At 45.5% G+C, this 15455-nt stretch overlaps 1 protein-coding gene across 2 annotated transcripts; it reads right to left on the bottom strand.

Moving 5' to 3' along the window:
* Positions 1–244: 244 nt before the first annotated feature.
* On the bottom strand, positions 245–6868 carry Tmem254 (transmembrane protein 254). 2 transcript variants are annotated; one of them, XM_004624087.2, is made up of 4 exons: positions 6665–6868; positions 4035–4138; positions 3723–3782; positions 245–1083 (listed from the first exon to the last, which is right to left on the bottom strand). In XM_004624087.2, the coding sequence occupies exons 1-4, from the start codon at positions 6752–6754 to the stop codon at positions 963–965; spliced, it is 375 nt and encodes a 124-aa protein (XP_004624144.1). In that variant the 5' UTR covers positions 6755–6868; the 3' UTR covers positions 245–962. The 2 variants fall into 2 exon arrangements, with proteins under 2 accessions (XP_004624144.1, XP_004624143.1); XM_004624086.2 differs by lacking the exon at positions 6665–6868 and adding an exon at positions 6366–6536.
* Between the last annotated feature and the right edge of the window lie 8587 nt (positions 6869–15455).

Consider the following 15455-nt stretch of genomic DNA (forward strand, 5'->3'; position numbering starts at 1 on the left):
AGGATGAGTCCCCGAGAAGAGCATGGTGGTGCTGGGGAGTGACAGCCATTCCTCGCTCTGTCAGGGAGAGTGACAGTGGCCCTGGATGGCAAGGCACCAACAAGGTGTGTAACGTGTGGGCCCAGATCTCTAGAGCGGATGGTGTGTGACTAAGGAATCCAGTGAGGAAGGAGAAAGTGAGAGGGCGGGAAGGCAAAGGTCCAGGTTTCCCCTGGAGAAGCTGCGAAAAGTGGCCCCACCTGAGATGAGGGGACACTGACTTGGACAGTTTCAGTGTAAAACTGGAATGTCAGAGAGGTAGAAAGCCAGATCTGTGTCCTTCCTCTGTTGAGCGACATGGAAGGAGTTCCAGCGCTGGTGGGACACAGGACACCTGTTGGGAAAACTTCACAGGGTCTGCTGTGCGGCCCTGCAGTAGAGGACAATCTAACTGTGACCAGATGCTGCTACTACCCAGTGCTCTGTCCCAGGGGCCACAGGCAGGGACGGATTTCTTCCGGCAGGCAGCATCTGCTCCTGCATCCAGCACGTCCCTGGGGCTCCGTGCTGCCGGCCCCCTGCCAGACACCTGCTTCTTTAGCTTTCTCTGCAGTCTGAGCAGATGAGAGTACTGCCTCAGTGGTGTGTAATCAAGGGCTGGGGACTGATATGTTGTGTGCAGGTCACTTGGTCCAGAAAAAGGTAAAAACATTTGGGAAAGGAGAGCACAGTGGTGGCCGTGAGGGTGGGGAGCAATGTGCCCCAACAAGCGAATCTAATGTGCACCTTTACCCAGGTGATGGGAGAGTCCTGTGGACCAAAGTGCCAAAGCTGCTGCCTAACGGGTGGCTCTGTGGACACGGAGAGTCACAGTTGTTCCTTGTTTCTCCGGTAAGTGACACTGGTCCATTCAAGCTAGCCAGAGAGTGGGCAGGGGAAAGGGGCAGCTAGAGGGTTGGACCAGGTGGGAAGGGCCAGCTCCTTTAGGTGCGTTTTTGGCGCTTTGGTCTGTAGGCAATCAGGATGGAGAGAGACGCCACCCCAAAGAGGAAAGTCTGCAGGAACCAGAGCAGCCGCGCCCAGGGGTCTGTGATTCCCTTGTGCCTGGAGAGAGAGAGCAAAACTAAGCACCCGAATTAAATTTTATGGTTTCATAGGATTATTGTTTTCTTTTCTGTATCTCAGGCAAGGGGCTACAGGGTGTTCAGGGTCTCACGACTAGATGTAGTGATTCTCCTGTTTACAGCCTCCCAAGTGCTGGGATTACAGGCACGTGCCACCACGCCCAGTCTCAACCGAAGTCTCAGCAGGCTGGGTGAGCAACCCTGGCCCTGCGCCTGCTTGTAGGCGCTTTAATGTGCTGAGTTATTCGGTGGCCCTAGCATTACTCTTTTCGTTCTTTCTTTTTTTTTTTTTTTCTTTTTTCTTTGGGGGGGATTACTGTTTTCTGTTTTTTTTTTTTTTTTTTTTTGCGACAGGGTTTCCATATGTAGTTCAAGCTGGCCTTGAACTCACTATGGAGTCCTCATTGGACTCAAACTCACAGCAAGCCTCCTGCCTTAGCCTCCTAAGAGCTGGGATTACAGGTGTGTGCTACTGTGCCCAGCTCTTTTTTTTTTTTTTAAAAAAAAAAACAAGCCTGCTACCTGGATGTAGAACAGACTAGCCTCAAAATGATAATCTTCCTGCCTCAGCCTTTTGAACACTTTTTTTTTTTTTCTTCAAATAATGGAGAGCTCAGAAATAGTCAAGCCAGGCACGGTGATGCACACCTGTAATCAGACTAAATACCTAAGTGGGCCAAAGGCATGAAACTCATTTTCTTTGCAGTACTGCTGATCATAATAAAAACATCCAGAAGCTCAGAAGTCTATCAGAGGGAGGATTTCTTAAAGACATTGAGGCGCATCCATGTAATGAAATACTATGGATTAATATGAATGGATGAAGTATATTTATAGGCACAGACAGGGAAAAACAGGCATATATAACAATGGGGATGGCTGAGCATGGGGCACATGCCTGTCATCCTAGCACTGGGGAGGCTGAGGCAGGAAGATCGTTGTGAGCTCAAGACCAGCTTGAGATACAAAGTGAGGTCAAGGCCAGCCTGAACTGCACAGTGAGACCTTATCTCAAAAAGACAAAAACAAACAAACAAACAAAAAATGGTGAAAGGCTATAGAAGACATTATGGAGATGTGTATAAAGTTGTTTATAAATTAAACTCTTACTAATGACTTTTAGGATAATGGGAAATCTTCACATTCAGTTGCTATGCTTCTGAGTTTTAAGCACAACACATACAACTTTGATCAGCAGATGTGTGTTTTGAAATGAACAAGGAGAAAATAAACTTACATTATCCTAGAAGCATAGAAGATACAGTACTTAGAAAGGAAATAAAAGATTTGCTGCCACTTCAGAATCCTAGGCTCAGTGAAATAGCACTGTTTGTTTTTTCTTGTTGATTTGTTTTCGAGACAAGCTCTCCCTATGTAGTTCAGGCTGGCCTTGAACTCGCTATGTAGCCCAGGATGGACTCACACTTGTACAGTCCTCCTGCCTCAGCCTCCCGAGAGCTGGGATTACAGGTGTGCACCCCCATGCCCCACCAGTCTTCCGGTTTTCATCAGAGGTCCCCAATGCCAATACAAAACCCAGTGTCAGGACTGCTGCTTTCTAAGTTCCAGGGCTGCATGAAACACCCGCAAGGCAAGACTTCACCGTGAGGCTGAACAGGGCAATGGAAAGAGGTAACAGAACACAGAACTTCAGCAATTCTGATCATAAGTCAAGCAAAGTGAGTTGTTTTTTCCGAAGCACGTGGAGCTGGACATGAGGCCCCTGGGGCTTGAGAAAGGTTCATTATCTGACTCAGAAGTTTAACGCCAGGCCAGCCTGCTGGGTGAGAGCACTGGGACTGCACACTCTTGCAGAGCATCACACGGACAGAGTTCTCTGTGGTGCTCTAAGAAAAACACATTCTTTTGTCAGAAGTAAGATGATCCAATCAGAAGCTCTGGGTCTGGAAATCATATATATATATTTTTTCTTTTGGGACACACACATATATATATATATTTTTTGGTACAGGGTCTTGCTGCGCATTTCAGACCCGTAGTCATCCTCTTGTCTCAGCCTCCCCAGCATTGGGTTACGTGTGCTGCCACACTCAGTTTCAGGGTAACACGGCACACCTCAGATTGCCGGGCCAGCATGGCATACAGTACTCGGGATTGAACTCAGGTCCTTGTGCTTGTCAGGCAGGTGCTTAGCCTGCTGAGCTATCTTCCCAGCCCAGACACATATATTTTGGAAAAGTTATCGAAGTGATTTGGTTGTCAAATCATATTAGAATCATCAACTGTTAATGATTTAGCTCTTTCTCTTTTTCTTTTTTTGGCGGAGCCAGGGATTGAACTCAGGCCCTTGTGCTTATTCTACTGAGGTATCTCTCCAGCCCCAATTTAGCTCTTTTCAAACTAGAAGACTTAATCTTTTGTTCTAGTTGGGGCTTTATGGAAAGCTTTAAAAATATAATAAAAATCATCCCAACTAAACAATCAAGTAATTAATGAACACAAACAACTGAATTCATTCATCAAACACTTACTGAGTCCTATCTCTGCCAGGCTCAGAATTGGACACTGGGATCTAAATCTACCCCGAGACTGCTCTCAGCCTACAGGAGCCTGAATTATTTAGATGGAACTATTCTCAACTCAGAGACCGTGACTTACTTGCACAGCACGATGGCGCACAAGGACTCTCCAGCGTGAATCAGCCAGGCAAGCCAGTATCTGAAGCGAAGACAACAAAAGAGTTCTAGTTTAAGATGACGAAGTTACCACAGAAGTCTTAAAAAGCAGAGTGTCTTTTTTTTTTTTTTTTTTTTTTTGGTGGAACCAGGGATTGAACTCAGACTCTTGTGCTTGCCAGGGAAGCGCTTATTCTACTGAACCATCTCCCCAGCCCCCAACGAAGTGTCTCAATGAGAACTGGCTTTACTGTTGGACACCTAATGCCACCTCCAGGCGTCCAGGGAGCCTTACCCATTGCGCAGGAGGGTGTGATGGTGGCCCGCCAGGTACTGAGTGAAGGAGCCCAGGGGCCCGAGGCTCTGGTAAGGGATACTCTGAGGCCAGAAGACCACCCACTGCAAGAGAACCCAAAACACAGAGGAGGTAGTAAGTCATCAAGATCAGTCCATGTTGGAGCGCAGCTGTAAAATAATACTGTTTGTGATAACTACAGGGTAAGGAACCTCTGACCCAAATAGTTTGCTCATCCAGTTTTGACTTCTGTTTTCTAAAAGTAACTTCATTGGGAGTTACAGAGGAAAACTTATGGTTATCAGACTCAGTGCTCAGGGTGACTGACTCCTAATGGATTTCAGCAGACTATAAGAGAGGTCACTAATAAATTTTTAAGACTGTGTCTTGGCAAGTTCTTGGTTCAGAAACTATGACTTGAACCCCACTTAATTCAGAACTTCTTCCTTTTCTTATTGTGCCCATCAAAATAAGAATGACCCACTGCACAGATGTGGAAAATATGGAGGTCCAGAGTTGTAAAATTTTTTTTTTTTCAAAGTTTTATTGCCAAACAGATAGCAATGAGACAGTTTCAAATCAAATCGGAAGGACAGTTTCAACAAATAATACACTGCATATATTCTTCTTAGTGGTTAATTGCTGTACAAGATCAGAGTTGTAAAATTTTAATAGCAATTTGTACAATCACATACGATTTATGCACTGAAATTATCGGCCTTTTGTTTTCCACCTTGTATTCTCTACTAGTTTGTTTTTCTGAAAATAATTAAGTGCAAACAGCTTCAAAATTCAGCCTCATTCAGCCCTATCAAGATACTGTCTTTCCTACAATGTACGTCCACATAGGCAATTAAATTGCCACTACATTTTCAGGAAGCTCAGGGAACAGAAAGGGCATCTGACTGCTCCACAACACCCCAACTTGAAGTCCACAAAGTTTTCTTCCTTCTGTATTCTAATTAGTCAGAGACACGAAACTGGAGAACTGAAATGCACCTTGGAAAAATTTCCTTTCAGTGTCTTCACTCTGCATATGAGGAAACCGGGACAGAGGTAGTCATCCCTGACACCAACAACCCACACTCCAGGCATGACCGATTCCTAGTCTCCGGACCTCCTAGGCAATATCGAAACAGCTTTACCTTCGCTCATAATTATACCAATGTAGCCCTGAATTTATCTCCCAACATCATTCTCATCATCTTTAAACACACTCTCAGCTGAACCGAAGCCACTCTTCCTCTGAGAGTTGTCTTGCTTTCATACCTACATCAGACATCCTCACTCTTACCAGTCAAATCCCGCCCATCCTTTAGGTTTATTCCCAGCTGCTTCATTCTGCTTCGGAAGTCCTGATCCTGAATTGACAGGTCTAGGGCATACCGTGGACTTTAATTCCGCCTGCGTGACAGGCTTAGACCAGTGTGAACCTTAGTAGCTGCACAAGTGGGAGGGGATGGCGAGAGGACCAAGAGCTCTCCAAAGGTAAGCTGGTCCTCGCCTAGCTTCAGCGGCACACACTGTTACCCTAAAGGCGGTCGGGTGTTAATGTTGTAGGCAGCTGAATTAGATACAGATATTACAGGAAGGCAGACAGGGCTAGGCCCTCAAAGGAGACAGCACGGAAGGCAAGACACCTTGCAACCCTGAGAGAGACGGATGCTCCCGCTGTGGGCCAGACCTAAAGACAGCAGATCGAACAAATGCACACCTTGCTAGAAATAAACATCGGGGATTGATCATCAACTTGAGGAAGCCAGGAAGTCACTTATCCAACCGCTACAGGCTACGAGATAAGCTCCTGTTCTCTATTCATGCCCACTTGCTACGTGACTCGTTTCTTCACTCGATCCTGGATTTAATCAATGTCACCCGAGCAATGGTGCTTGTGACCTTATTGGTTGACCACAGTTTTGTCCCACCTCATGCCCACCTAAGCGCACGGTCTCCACCTCCGACCCGTCTCACCACGAGGTTTTACTTTGTAAAAATCCCTGGAAGAGACAGCTTCCTGGGGCAACCCACTTGGGCCCCGCTGCTGTCCCTCTCTTGGACAGAAGCTTTCTCTCCCCCAGTAAATACATCCTGCTCTTAACCTCCGTTTGTTCCAAAAATTCATTGTTCAGTTTTGGAGAACACGGACTCCTTCCGGGTCCCTTTCAGGCTGGGAGTCCCAGTCCCCTGCATCCCTAAGAACCCGTGGCAACTTTCGCGGTCAGCAGGCTAGTAACCTAAGCAACCAGCACGCGCGCATGCGCACACGCCCTTCCCACGGCCCCCCGCGACCCTACGAGGGCCCGGTGGGCTCAAAAAGATCGCAGTCCTCACCGTGCAGTATCCCAGCCCCAGGACTGTGATCAGCGCGGGCAAAAGTCTGGCTGAACGGAAGTAGGCAGTGGCATCTCTCCTGGCCTCCGACTTCGCCACCACCATGTTGAAAGAATCAATGGGTGGAGAGCCGCCCTGCCCATACCTAAGAAAAGCCTGCCCAGCCGGTTTCTCCGAGCTTTGGGGGTGGGGTGGGGGCTGGCCCGGGCCTCCCAGTGCGCCTGCGCGGCCTGGCGGTCGCCTGCGCCTGCGCGGCCGGTCCCCCGGGCTGGCGCGCATTCCGCGGCCGCGGTCCTTACCGTGTAGTAGCCAAAGGAAACGGTGATGACCGTGAGCCAGAACAGGCTTCCCCTCTGGAAGTAGGCTGCGTCGCCGGCCGTCAGCGCCATCGCGGCCGCGCCTCCCTGCCGGTGCGCGCCGCAGCTGGGGGCGTGGAGGCGGGAGGGGCGGAGCGATCGCCACCCGGGGCGGGGACGTCGGGCGGGTTTTGGGGTATCTGGGTGACGCGGGGCGAGTGGGGCGGTGCCCGGCCTGGAGGAAGGCGCCGAGCTGTGCTGCGCAGCCGGAACTCCGCCTGCGGGCTCTCCTCCTCTCTAGGGGAGCTGCTAATGCTGGAGTCACCTTGCTGGGTGTAAGATAAACCTGTTAAGAGGAGACCGCGCTCACCGCGACGGCAGCAAGTGTGTGTGTGTGTACGCGTGTGTGTGCGCGCGCACAGGGACTCACTACGCAGCTCAAACTCCTAGGGATCCTCCTGTTTTCAGCCTCCCTAGTGCGGGGAAGTTGGCTCTGTAGTTCAGGCTGGTATTGGATGCACGAGGTAGCTCAGGCTGACCTTGGACTCATGGTGATCCACTTGCCTTTTCTCTCTCTCTCTCTCTCTCTCTCTCTCTCTCTCTCTCTCTCTCTCTCTCTCTCTCTCTTTTTCATGAGTCCAGGTTTTGAACTTTGTACCCTGTGTTGTGCTTGCTGACAAATAATGCTTTTCGTCTTCCCTGGTTAGGATGTCATGAGTATTTTATCCATAAGATTGGTCTACTGAATATCAAGACACTATTTCTTTTTTTCGTTTTTATTATTAGTTTTTATTTTTTCCCCTGGAACAGCGAATTGAACTCAGACCCTTGCACTTGCCAGGGAAGCGCTTATTCTACTGCGCCATCTCCCCGGCACTGAGCCATCTCCCTGGCTCAAGACACTATTTCAGAAACTATGATAATTACAGATATTTGGTATTTGACATGGAAAAGTCAACAAATGGAAAATAATACTAACTCTGCAGCTGGATCTGATACATCCCCAAACATTTATAAGGAAGGTAAGAGCTGACTGAAGGGGAGAGAAAGGACAGCCCACTAAACTATTCTGGGACAACTGGTTGTCATGCAGAAAAACTCTTTCTCATCTCCCAAAACACGTACAGAGGCCAATGATGAAATATTGGTAGGCTTAGAGAGCAGTAGGCCCTAATCCCCAAGTTCCGGTGTGAAGGCCAGAGAGTGAAATGGGTCTTAGCAGCAGCCCGAAATGTCAGCAAAGCTGTTTCTTCTGGTCCTGCAGGGTGAGGCTTGTCCCTGTCAACAGCCTGAAAACACAAGACATGGACTCTTACCCATTCGGTGGCTGTTCAGAGCAGGTGTGAGCTCTCCACTCACTACCACGCATCCCCAAATATGTGTGATTGATTCTTTTTTTTCCTTATGAGACTGGGCCTCACTGTGCAGTTCAGGCTGGCCTTGAACTCACTTTGTAGCCCAGGCTGGCCTCAAACTCATAACAATCCTCCTGCCTCAGCCTCCCAAGTGCTGGGGTTACAGGCAAGAGCCACCACACCCAATGTGTGATTTCTACTTTACTGATTTTTTAAGTTTTTAAAATTTAAATGGTTTTTCAGAAATGATGTTCCACAAGCACATGAGGTAGTGACTTAGAGGTGACACTTAGTGTAGTGTATTACCAAAATCCTCATGCAGGGAAGAGCTAAAGTCCTATGTCCATAACATGGGAAGCATGAAAGAGCATGCAGTCAGGCTGTGCCAGCAGAATCTGCTGTACCCATCCAGATAACAATGCCCTTCAGGCTCCTGACTTCAGTTCCTGCCCAAGGAAACTTTAGCTTGTGCAAGTTCTGCGGAATCAGGACTTTGGTGGAGATTACCTGTGGACTCCTTATTTGCCACAAATAAACCACATGTTGTCTGACAGCTATTGCTGGCGTTCTGTTTTGATTCATTCTCACCAAGAGGTTAAGCCTGGTAATTGCCGTTAAACTTGGCAATAGGTGCTGCAGTGGATTAGTGGCTCGTGCCTTCCCCAGGATGGTAGCTGGGAGCAGTCTTGGAAAAAAAAAAAAAAAGACTGAGAATTAGGAGGAGTTTCTTGTGACTAGATGAAATAAGTTTGAAGTTGTGGGCCTCTGTATTGAGCTTAGCAAGAAATTGGTTAAGACAGCAACACTGAGGTATTGTGCAAGACTCGGATCGAGAGGACACTGGATGTTTTCTTTTTCTGTTTGGAAAGTGGTTGGTTTAGAGGAAGCACAAAGAAAAAAAATTCTTGCTATTTACATACTTTAAAAAAATTACTTATTTGGTACAGGGTCTTGCTATGTAGGTCGGACTCATAGTGATTCTCCTGTCTCAGCCTCCCCAGCACTGGGATGACAGATATGCACCACCACACCCAGTTTTGGTGGCTGGCACAGCACGGGGTTGGCACACCATGTGGTACTAGGCATGGAACCCAGGTCCTTGCATTTGCCAGGCAGGCGCTTAGGCCACTGAGTTGTCTCCCTGGTCCTACATTTTATACTGCAGGGAATGGAACACACAGGGTCTCCCCCATGTTAAGCTAAGTTTTTCCACTGAGCTACCCTCCAAGCCTAGTGTCTTCTTTATTCAAAGCTGATTGAACTAACCATTGTGAAGCGGGGAGAAAGAGGCAAGCAAGTAGATAAGGTCTTGTTGGAGAAAATGTGGCCAATGAATGGGTAATGGACGGAAGCACAGATTGCTGGTGCTCTGTTTGCCAAATTCACCACATTTGGGGGTTGTGGGTTTAACACTGTGATAGGAATTTATTTATTTGAAAAGGAATGAGAAGGATTTATGAGAGGTAGATGCAGGATGCACTCAGGAACAGAGTTCGGGAGCTCCACATGGGAAGTAAGCAAACCAAAGACTAAAGATTTTTAGATATTTAAGTTACATGAACTTACAATAGAAAAAGTGAATTTAAATTCACTGGATCAAAAAAAAAGTAGAGAAAATGTCCTTAAATTCAAGGGTGGGGGAATCACCTCAGGAAAACACGGGGTGCCAAAAATCTTAAACTCCAAAGTATTCAAAGCCTACCTAACCCACAGATTTTTTTAAAAAAATTATTTATTTGGTACAGGGTCACACTACACAGCTCAGACTTGTAGTGGCCCTCCTGTTTCAGCATTGGGGTTGCAGGCATGTGCCACCATGCCTGGTCTTGGGGCTGGCTCAGCATGCCCAGGGGCAGGGCTGAAGTGGCCTGTGGTGCCAGGGATCAAACCCTGGTCCTTGTGCTTGCCAGGCAGGCGCTTAGACTGCTGAGCTATCTCCCCAGCCCACCTTTTCCTTTTAAGAAGCTGATCATTTAAATCAAATGACCACAGTAATAAGTTGATTTGGGTCAAAGTATTTTCTTAGGTTTCCAGGATGCATGTTGTGGCATCTGAAGTTGGTGCGCAGGCCAGGAGGGTAGAACACGTCTCAGCATCTGGAGACATGCAAGCCTGCTGGAGCTGAATATTTTCTGTTGCTTGTTTTTTAGAGTGCTGGAGATGCTTCACTTAGGTAGCACAGGTATAATGCACAAAGGATTTTTGCTGATATGATTTCATATTATCCTCAGGAATGTGAAAAGTGGAGCATTTATCACATTTCATAAGGCAAGAACTGGTTACCTCTGGCAGTTCTTCCCTTGTTGTTGGGCCACTTCATCCTTTGGTTTTTCTCCCCTTTCATTATTTCTTCTCAAGAAAAGTTCTTTTTCTTTCTTTTTTTCTTTTTTGTCTTTTTAAAAATGTTTTTTTAAGACAGGGTCTTGCTATGAAAAATTCTTCTGTATTGAAGTTAAATAAAGCTGTTCCTCGGCTTCTCTTCAGCTACTCTAATGCTGTGTGACCCTATCTATTGCCATGGTTTAGACCATCAAATATCTCCCATCATCCACATCTGCTATACAGAGGTCAGGCATCTCCATGCAGCTGACTTTTGTATACATACAGAGCCCCAGACTAAACTCTCATTTTTCACTGAGCATATCCAACGGTATGCCTATCATGTCCAACCGAATCATCAACTAGTTCAGTGATGATAAACAGTGCCCTGAAAGCTAATTTCAAATAAACTTTGATATGAAATGAGGCAGGAAATCCTCCAGGCCAGTCACTTCGACTGCTCTCTTCCCTGACATCTAAAATCAATCACATGGGAGGGCAGGGAGGTGCAATGCTGAAGAGAATTATTTTCAAATGCAAGATTATGTGAGTTCCAAACACTTGGAATGATTTTTCCAATATTTTAAACCTAGATCCTTATTTTCAAACACTGTCTTAACTATGATTTGTTTCAAAACTGTCTTTGAAAGCCAGAAGTTTAAACTATGAGTTCAAATGAGGGTCACAAGAATCCTGTGAGAGAGACAGGCCAGGATTTATCCGTCCCATTTTTCAATCACTCACTGATTATGGGACAGGCATGGAGCAAGGTGCTGAGGTATAGCAGTGCTTATGACAAAGAGTTCACAGGGCAACAGACAACTACTTAGTAAACTGAGGCACAGAGTGTTACGTGACTTATCCACTGTTGAGGGAAAAAGCCAGGTGCTTGGGAAGGTGGGACCAGAGCTAAGAGAGTCCGGGACAGGGCTCACAGCAAGTAAAACTGATAGAGAAGCAGGACCACATGCCAAAACACATTACAAAATCTGCTGGCTACAAGCATAACATAATTTTATCTTCACTATGATTAAATTTATGTCTATGAATTATACTATTGTCCAATGGCATTTCTATATTTGTCCTGAAACCACCAATCTGCGAGGACACAGTAACTCCACAGATAGCTTGAAGTGACTGTCACACTCCAATTTTGAGAACTGTATTAAAATACTTCAATTAAATCCATGAACTTAGATGTATAGCACATATATGGTACATGAACAAGTTTGGGAAAACTTTCTTTTCCATCCAGAGGATTCCAGTAAGGTATAGATATGAAGGAACTTAGAGCATTTGTATGCTACTTGCCATAAGTTTCATTATTTTGCTTGTAGAAGGACACAAAGTATCATATAGACATATGTCCTCATGAAGCTAAACATTACATAGATTTATACAAAGATTACACTTGGATCTGTGTGTACAGCACCTACCTGCCAACGCAAACCACTGTAAGGTAAGTGCTTATGTGAAACAGGACCTCCTGCTTCATGGAAGGGCTGAGTCCGTGGAGAACTGTCTGTGCCACACTTGTCTGTCCATTTTTCTGATGCTCCTTTGGTTTTATTTTTTTTTCTAATTTTTAATTTTTTTTAATAATGCAGGTTTTGGTTATTTATTTATTTATTTGTGTATGTGTGTGTGTGTGTGTGTGTGTGTGTGTGTGTGGCCAGCTCAGCCCACCAGGGGGCGGGCCAGCTGGCATGTGGTGCTGGGGGATTGAACCGCGGTCCCTGTGCTTTGCTAAGCTTGTTCTAAGTAGGTGCTTTAGACCACTGGGACATCTCACCAGCCCCGCTCCTTTGGTTTTAGTAGGCAAATGACTTATTTCACTGATAAAAACAGTGAATAAATAATTATAAAGAGAATTATTTGCAAATGCAAAGCACTATCCAGTAACCTAAGCAGGGAGTCACTTAGAGACTCCGCTGCCTTAGTGCTGCTACTCACAGACAATGAGACCACCTCATGGCTGATTTACTGCACTGAGAAGCAAACAGAGGCTGATTCATCCCCTCAAGGGCTCCCACAGAAATCTGAATGTTTGAGGTCTCCAATGGTATCAGCCACGCGCTCTGAGCATTTTTGTGCTGAGACTGCTCTGGGAGCCTGTGCGTTCAACCTGGTTTCCTCTGGAATAACAATTTGTTCTTGAAGGCTTGAGTGCTGTGGGTATTGTCACCTGTGCCATATTTTCATTTTCTTGTCATCTATTGACTCCAACGACTTTTGAGTGCAGTCCTCAATGAACTTATCTAAATTATCTTCCTTCTAGGATGAGCCAGACAGTTTCTCCTGAAGCTTTTTCAGTCAGAGTTTGGCCCCAAGATTAACATCAAATTGTATCCATCAAATATTGTTCTTAGGTATCTTTCCCTCCAACAAGATTAATATCAATCTAAGACAGTGGTGATGTATACTCTTTGTTTTCACAGGTCTGTGTTTGTCGCACCTTGTTGAAGTTCAGAATGGAATTGGGAAGCAGATCTGACAAACACACCAATTTTCTGGTTAAATAAATCAGAGATACATCCAGGTGTGGTTGCCTTCTAGAACTTTTCTTGTGGAAGCATACTGTACATTATATTTTAAATTAGTGCTGATAATTGACAGTAGCAGGCAGTGTTATGGTTTTTATCTAGATGTTCCCCCCAAAGCTTCATGCAGTCACGGGGCTTCTAGACTTTTTGATTGATTCATGGTCCAATGCTGGGATTATGGGTGTGGGTGCTACACCTGCTCTGGGCTGGATAGCCTGAATACAGTATAAGGGAGGGAAAGAGCCTTGCTTTCAGCTGCTCTTTCCTTTTTGCTCTTGTTGGTTTTGTTGTTTTCCACTGCCATGAGCTACTGCCCTCTGCCATGTGCCACTCTACCTTGGAGCCAGCTGTGTATAGACTGAAACCTCCACAAACTGTGAGCTAAATAAACCTTTCCTTCCTTAATCCTGGCTGTCAGGTATTTTGTTTTAGCAATGAGAGAAAAGTAACCAAGACAGGGAGTCTGTCCACACTGATGGGGTCTGGGAAGTGGCATCTGACAACCTTATCTTCCTTCCCCAAGTAGACTGGGCAGTGTCCACACTGGCCCCTCTACCCTGCTGCCCTAAGTGACCTGGAACTTCATGAGGGGAAGTGGGGACATGAGAGACTTGGCTCAGGTCACAATCCGACACCTTCATCTTTAGAGCTGAGTTGGGGAAGGTGAAGGATTCTCCAAATGGGGGTGGAATAGACAGGGCAGAAACTCCCAGGCAGACATGTCAATTTCTGACCTTCCCTGCATCTGATTATTGGAAACGGATTTGTTGTTCTGGTACAGGAACTTGAACTTGTAGGCTGAGCTATATTGCTTTTGTTGTTGTTGTTGTTGTTGTTGTTGTTGTTGTTGTTGTTGAGAGAGGGTCTTGTTATTCTTGTGTCCCTCCTGCTTCAGCCTCTTCAGCACTGGGATTACTGGTTCATGCTGCCACAAATAGCTGATCATACATTTTTTTTATTTTAAAGGCAGAAGGTTTTTTTTTTTTTTTTTGCTCTGAATGCCTTCTGGCTTGAGTTGTAGGGATTGAACCACAGCAACCTGAGCCTGACTGCTTTGTTGAAGCAGTCACTTAAAGAACTGAGCTATGGGGCAGGCCCCCTGATCATACATTTTTATAAATTGAAAATTCCCCCTTCTGTGTTGATGGTTAGAGACCACATTTGGATGTTTATAACAGCATTACAGGGCTCAGGACACAGACCTTTGCAAAAAGAAATGGACTCCTGGGTCTGGCAAGATGTTCCTGCAATCCCAGAACTTGGTAAAGGGATCCACTGGTCTCTCGGTGGTTCCTGAGAGAAAACGAGGAGAGGACTTAGAAAATAAAGACAAGAGATAATAGCTGAGGTCAGGGGGTGTATCATGCTGGATTGACAGAGGATCCCTGAACAACAGTAAGGGCACCCCGCTTCACCAAAAAAACAAACAAAAACTAGTAAGGGCACTTACTTATGACTTTGTAATGTTTCAAGACACAAGGTTGCCTAGCCACTAATAGCCCTCAATGTCCAGGTGGGGTGTTTTTCTCAAGACTAAGGTAGCTTGACTGCTTTAGACAATGAGGCATCATCTTGCCTTCCCATAGATGATCAATTTCCAGCTTCAGTGGCTCCCAACATATCTCCTTTTTTTTTTTTTTTTTTTTTTGTTGTTGTATGGATGATGGGTATTCTGTTGCAGTTGGAGAAGCTGTGTTGGGAGAACTTTTTAGAGGACCTTTTCACTTTTGATGCCAGCCCAAGGATTTGGTAAACCTTTATACAGGAATTTAACTCCTATAATGTCTAATAGTCCATAACAATAATGAGTTATCAGTGCAGCTACCAACTGTCAGAAGTTGTTAGTGATGAGAACCTTTTATAGCTTAGCATATTATTATGTAGGTACCTTTTACATCTTGTGGTTACACTTTTCTGCTGGATGATTAAGACCAGGTTAAGGCAGACTTGTACAAATAGAAAAATCAACTTTTTTCTATCTAAAAAGGTCAGCTCAATCTCCACAGGATGTACCTTGGAACAACGTACAACACTTTTTGATCTTCTGTTGATGTTAGCCATCTGGATGATTGACAGGCATTGCATGACCACTTTGCTTTCTGTGAAATCTTGAGAGATATTTTTTCTTCATATGACTCTGCTTAGGCACACTACATCACTAATCACTTTTCTCTGTGGTCCCATAATCTCCTTGATCAGCAAATCAGGGACTCAGCTGAGTTACAGGGTGTCTTAGCAGAGGTTCACTTATGTCCTGAGTTCTCATTGACTTTGAAGAGGTAGGACCAGAATATTGACTATCCTTTTATTCTATCTAGCTCTCCAATGTTTGTTCTCTAAACTTCAGTCATTAAACATCCACAAGAGAAGCTTAGTGATATTACCCTGTAATGCAGGCAGTAAACTTAATGTTACTCTTTATCTGAATATCAAGCACCTTAGATATAAAAGGGAACTGTTACTTTTTTTTTTTTTTTTTTTTCGGAACTGGGATTGAACTCAGGCCCTTGCGCTTGCCAGGGATGCACTTATTCCACTGAGCCATCTCCCTGGCCCCAAGGGAACTGTTACTTTTAA

Source organism: Octodon degus, unplaced genomic scaffold, assembly GCF_000260255.1.
Source record: "Octodon degus isolate 3935 unplaced genomic scaffold, OctDeg1.0 scaffold00005, whole genome shotgun sequence".
Lineage (NCBI taxonomy): Eukaryota > Metazoa > Chordata > Mammalia > Rodentia > Octodontidae > Octodon > Octodon degus.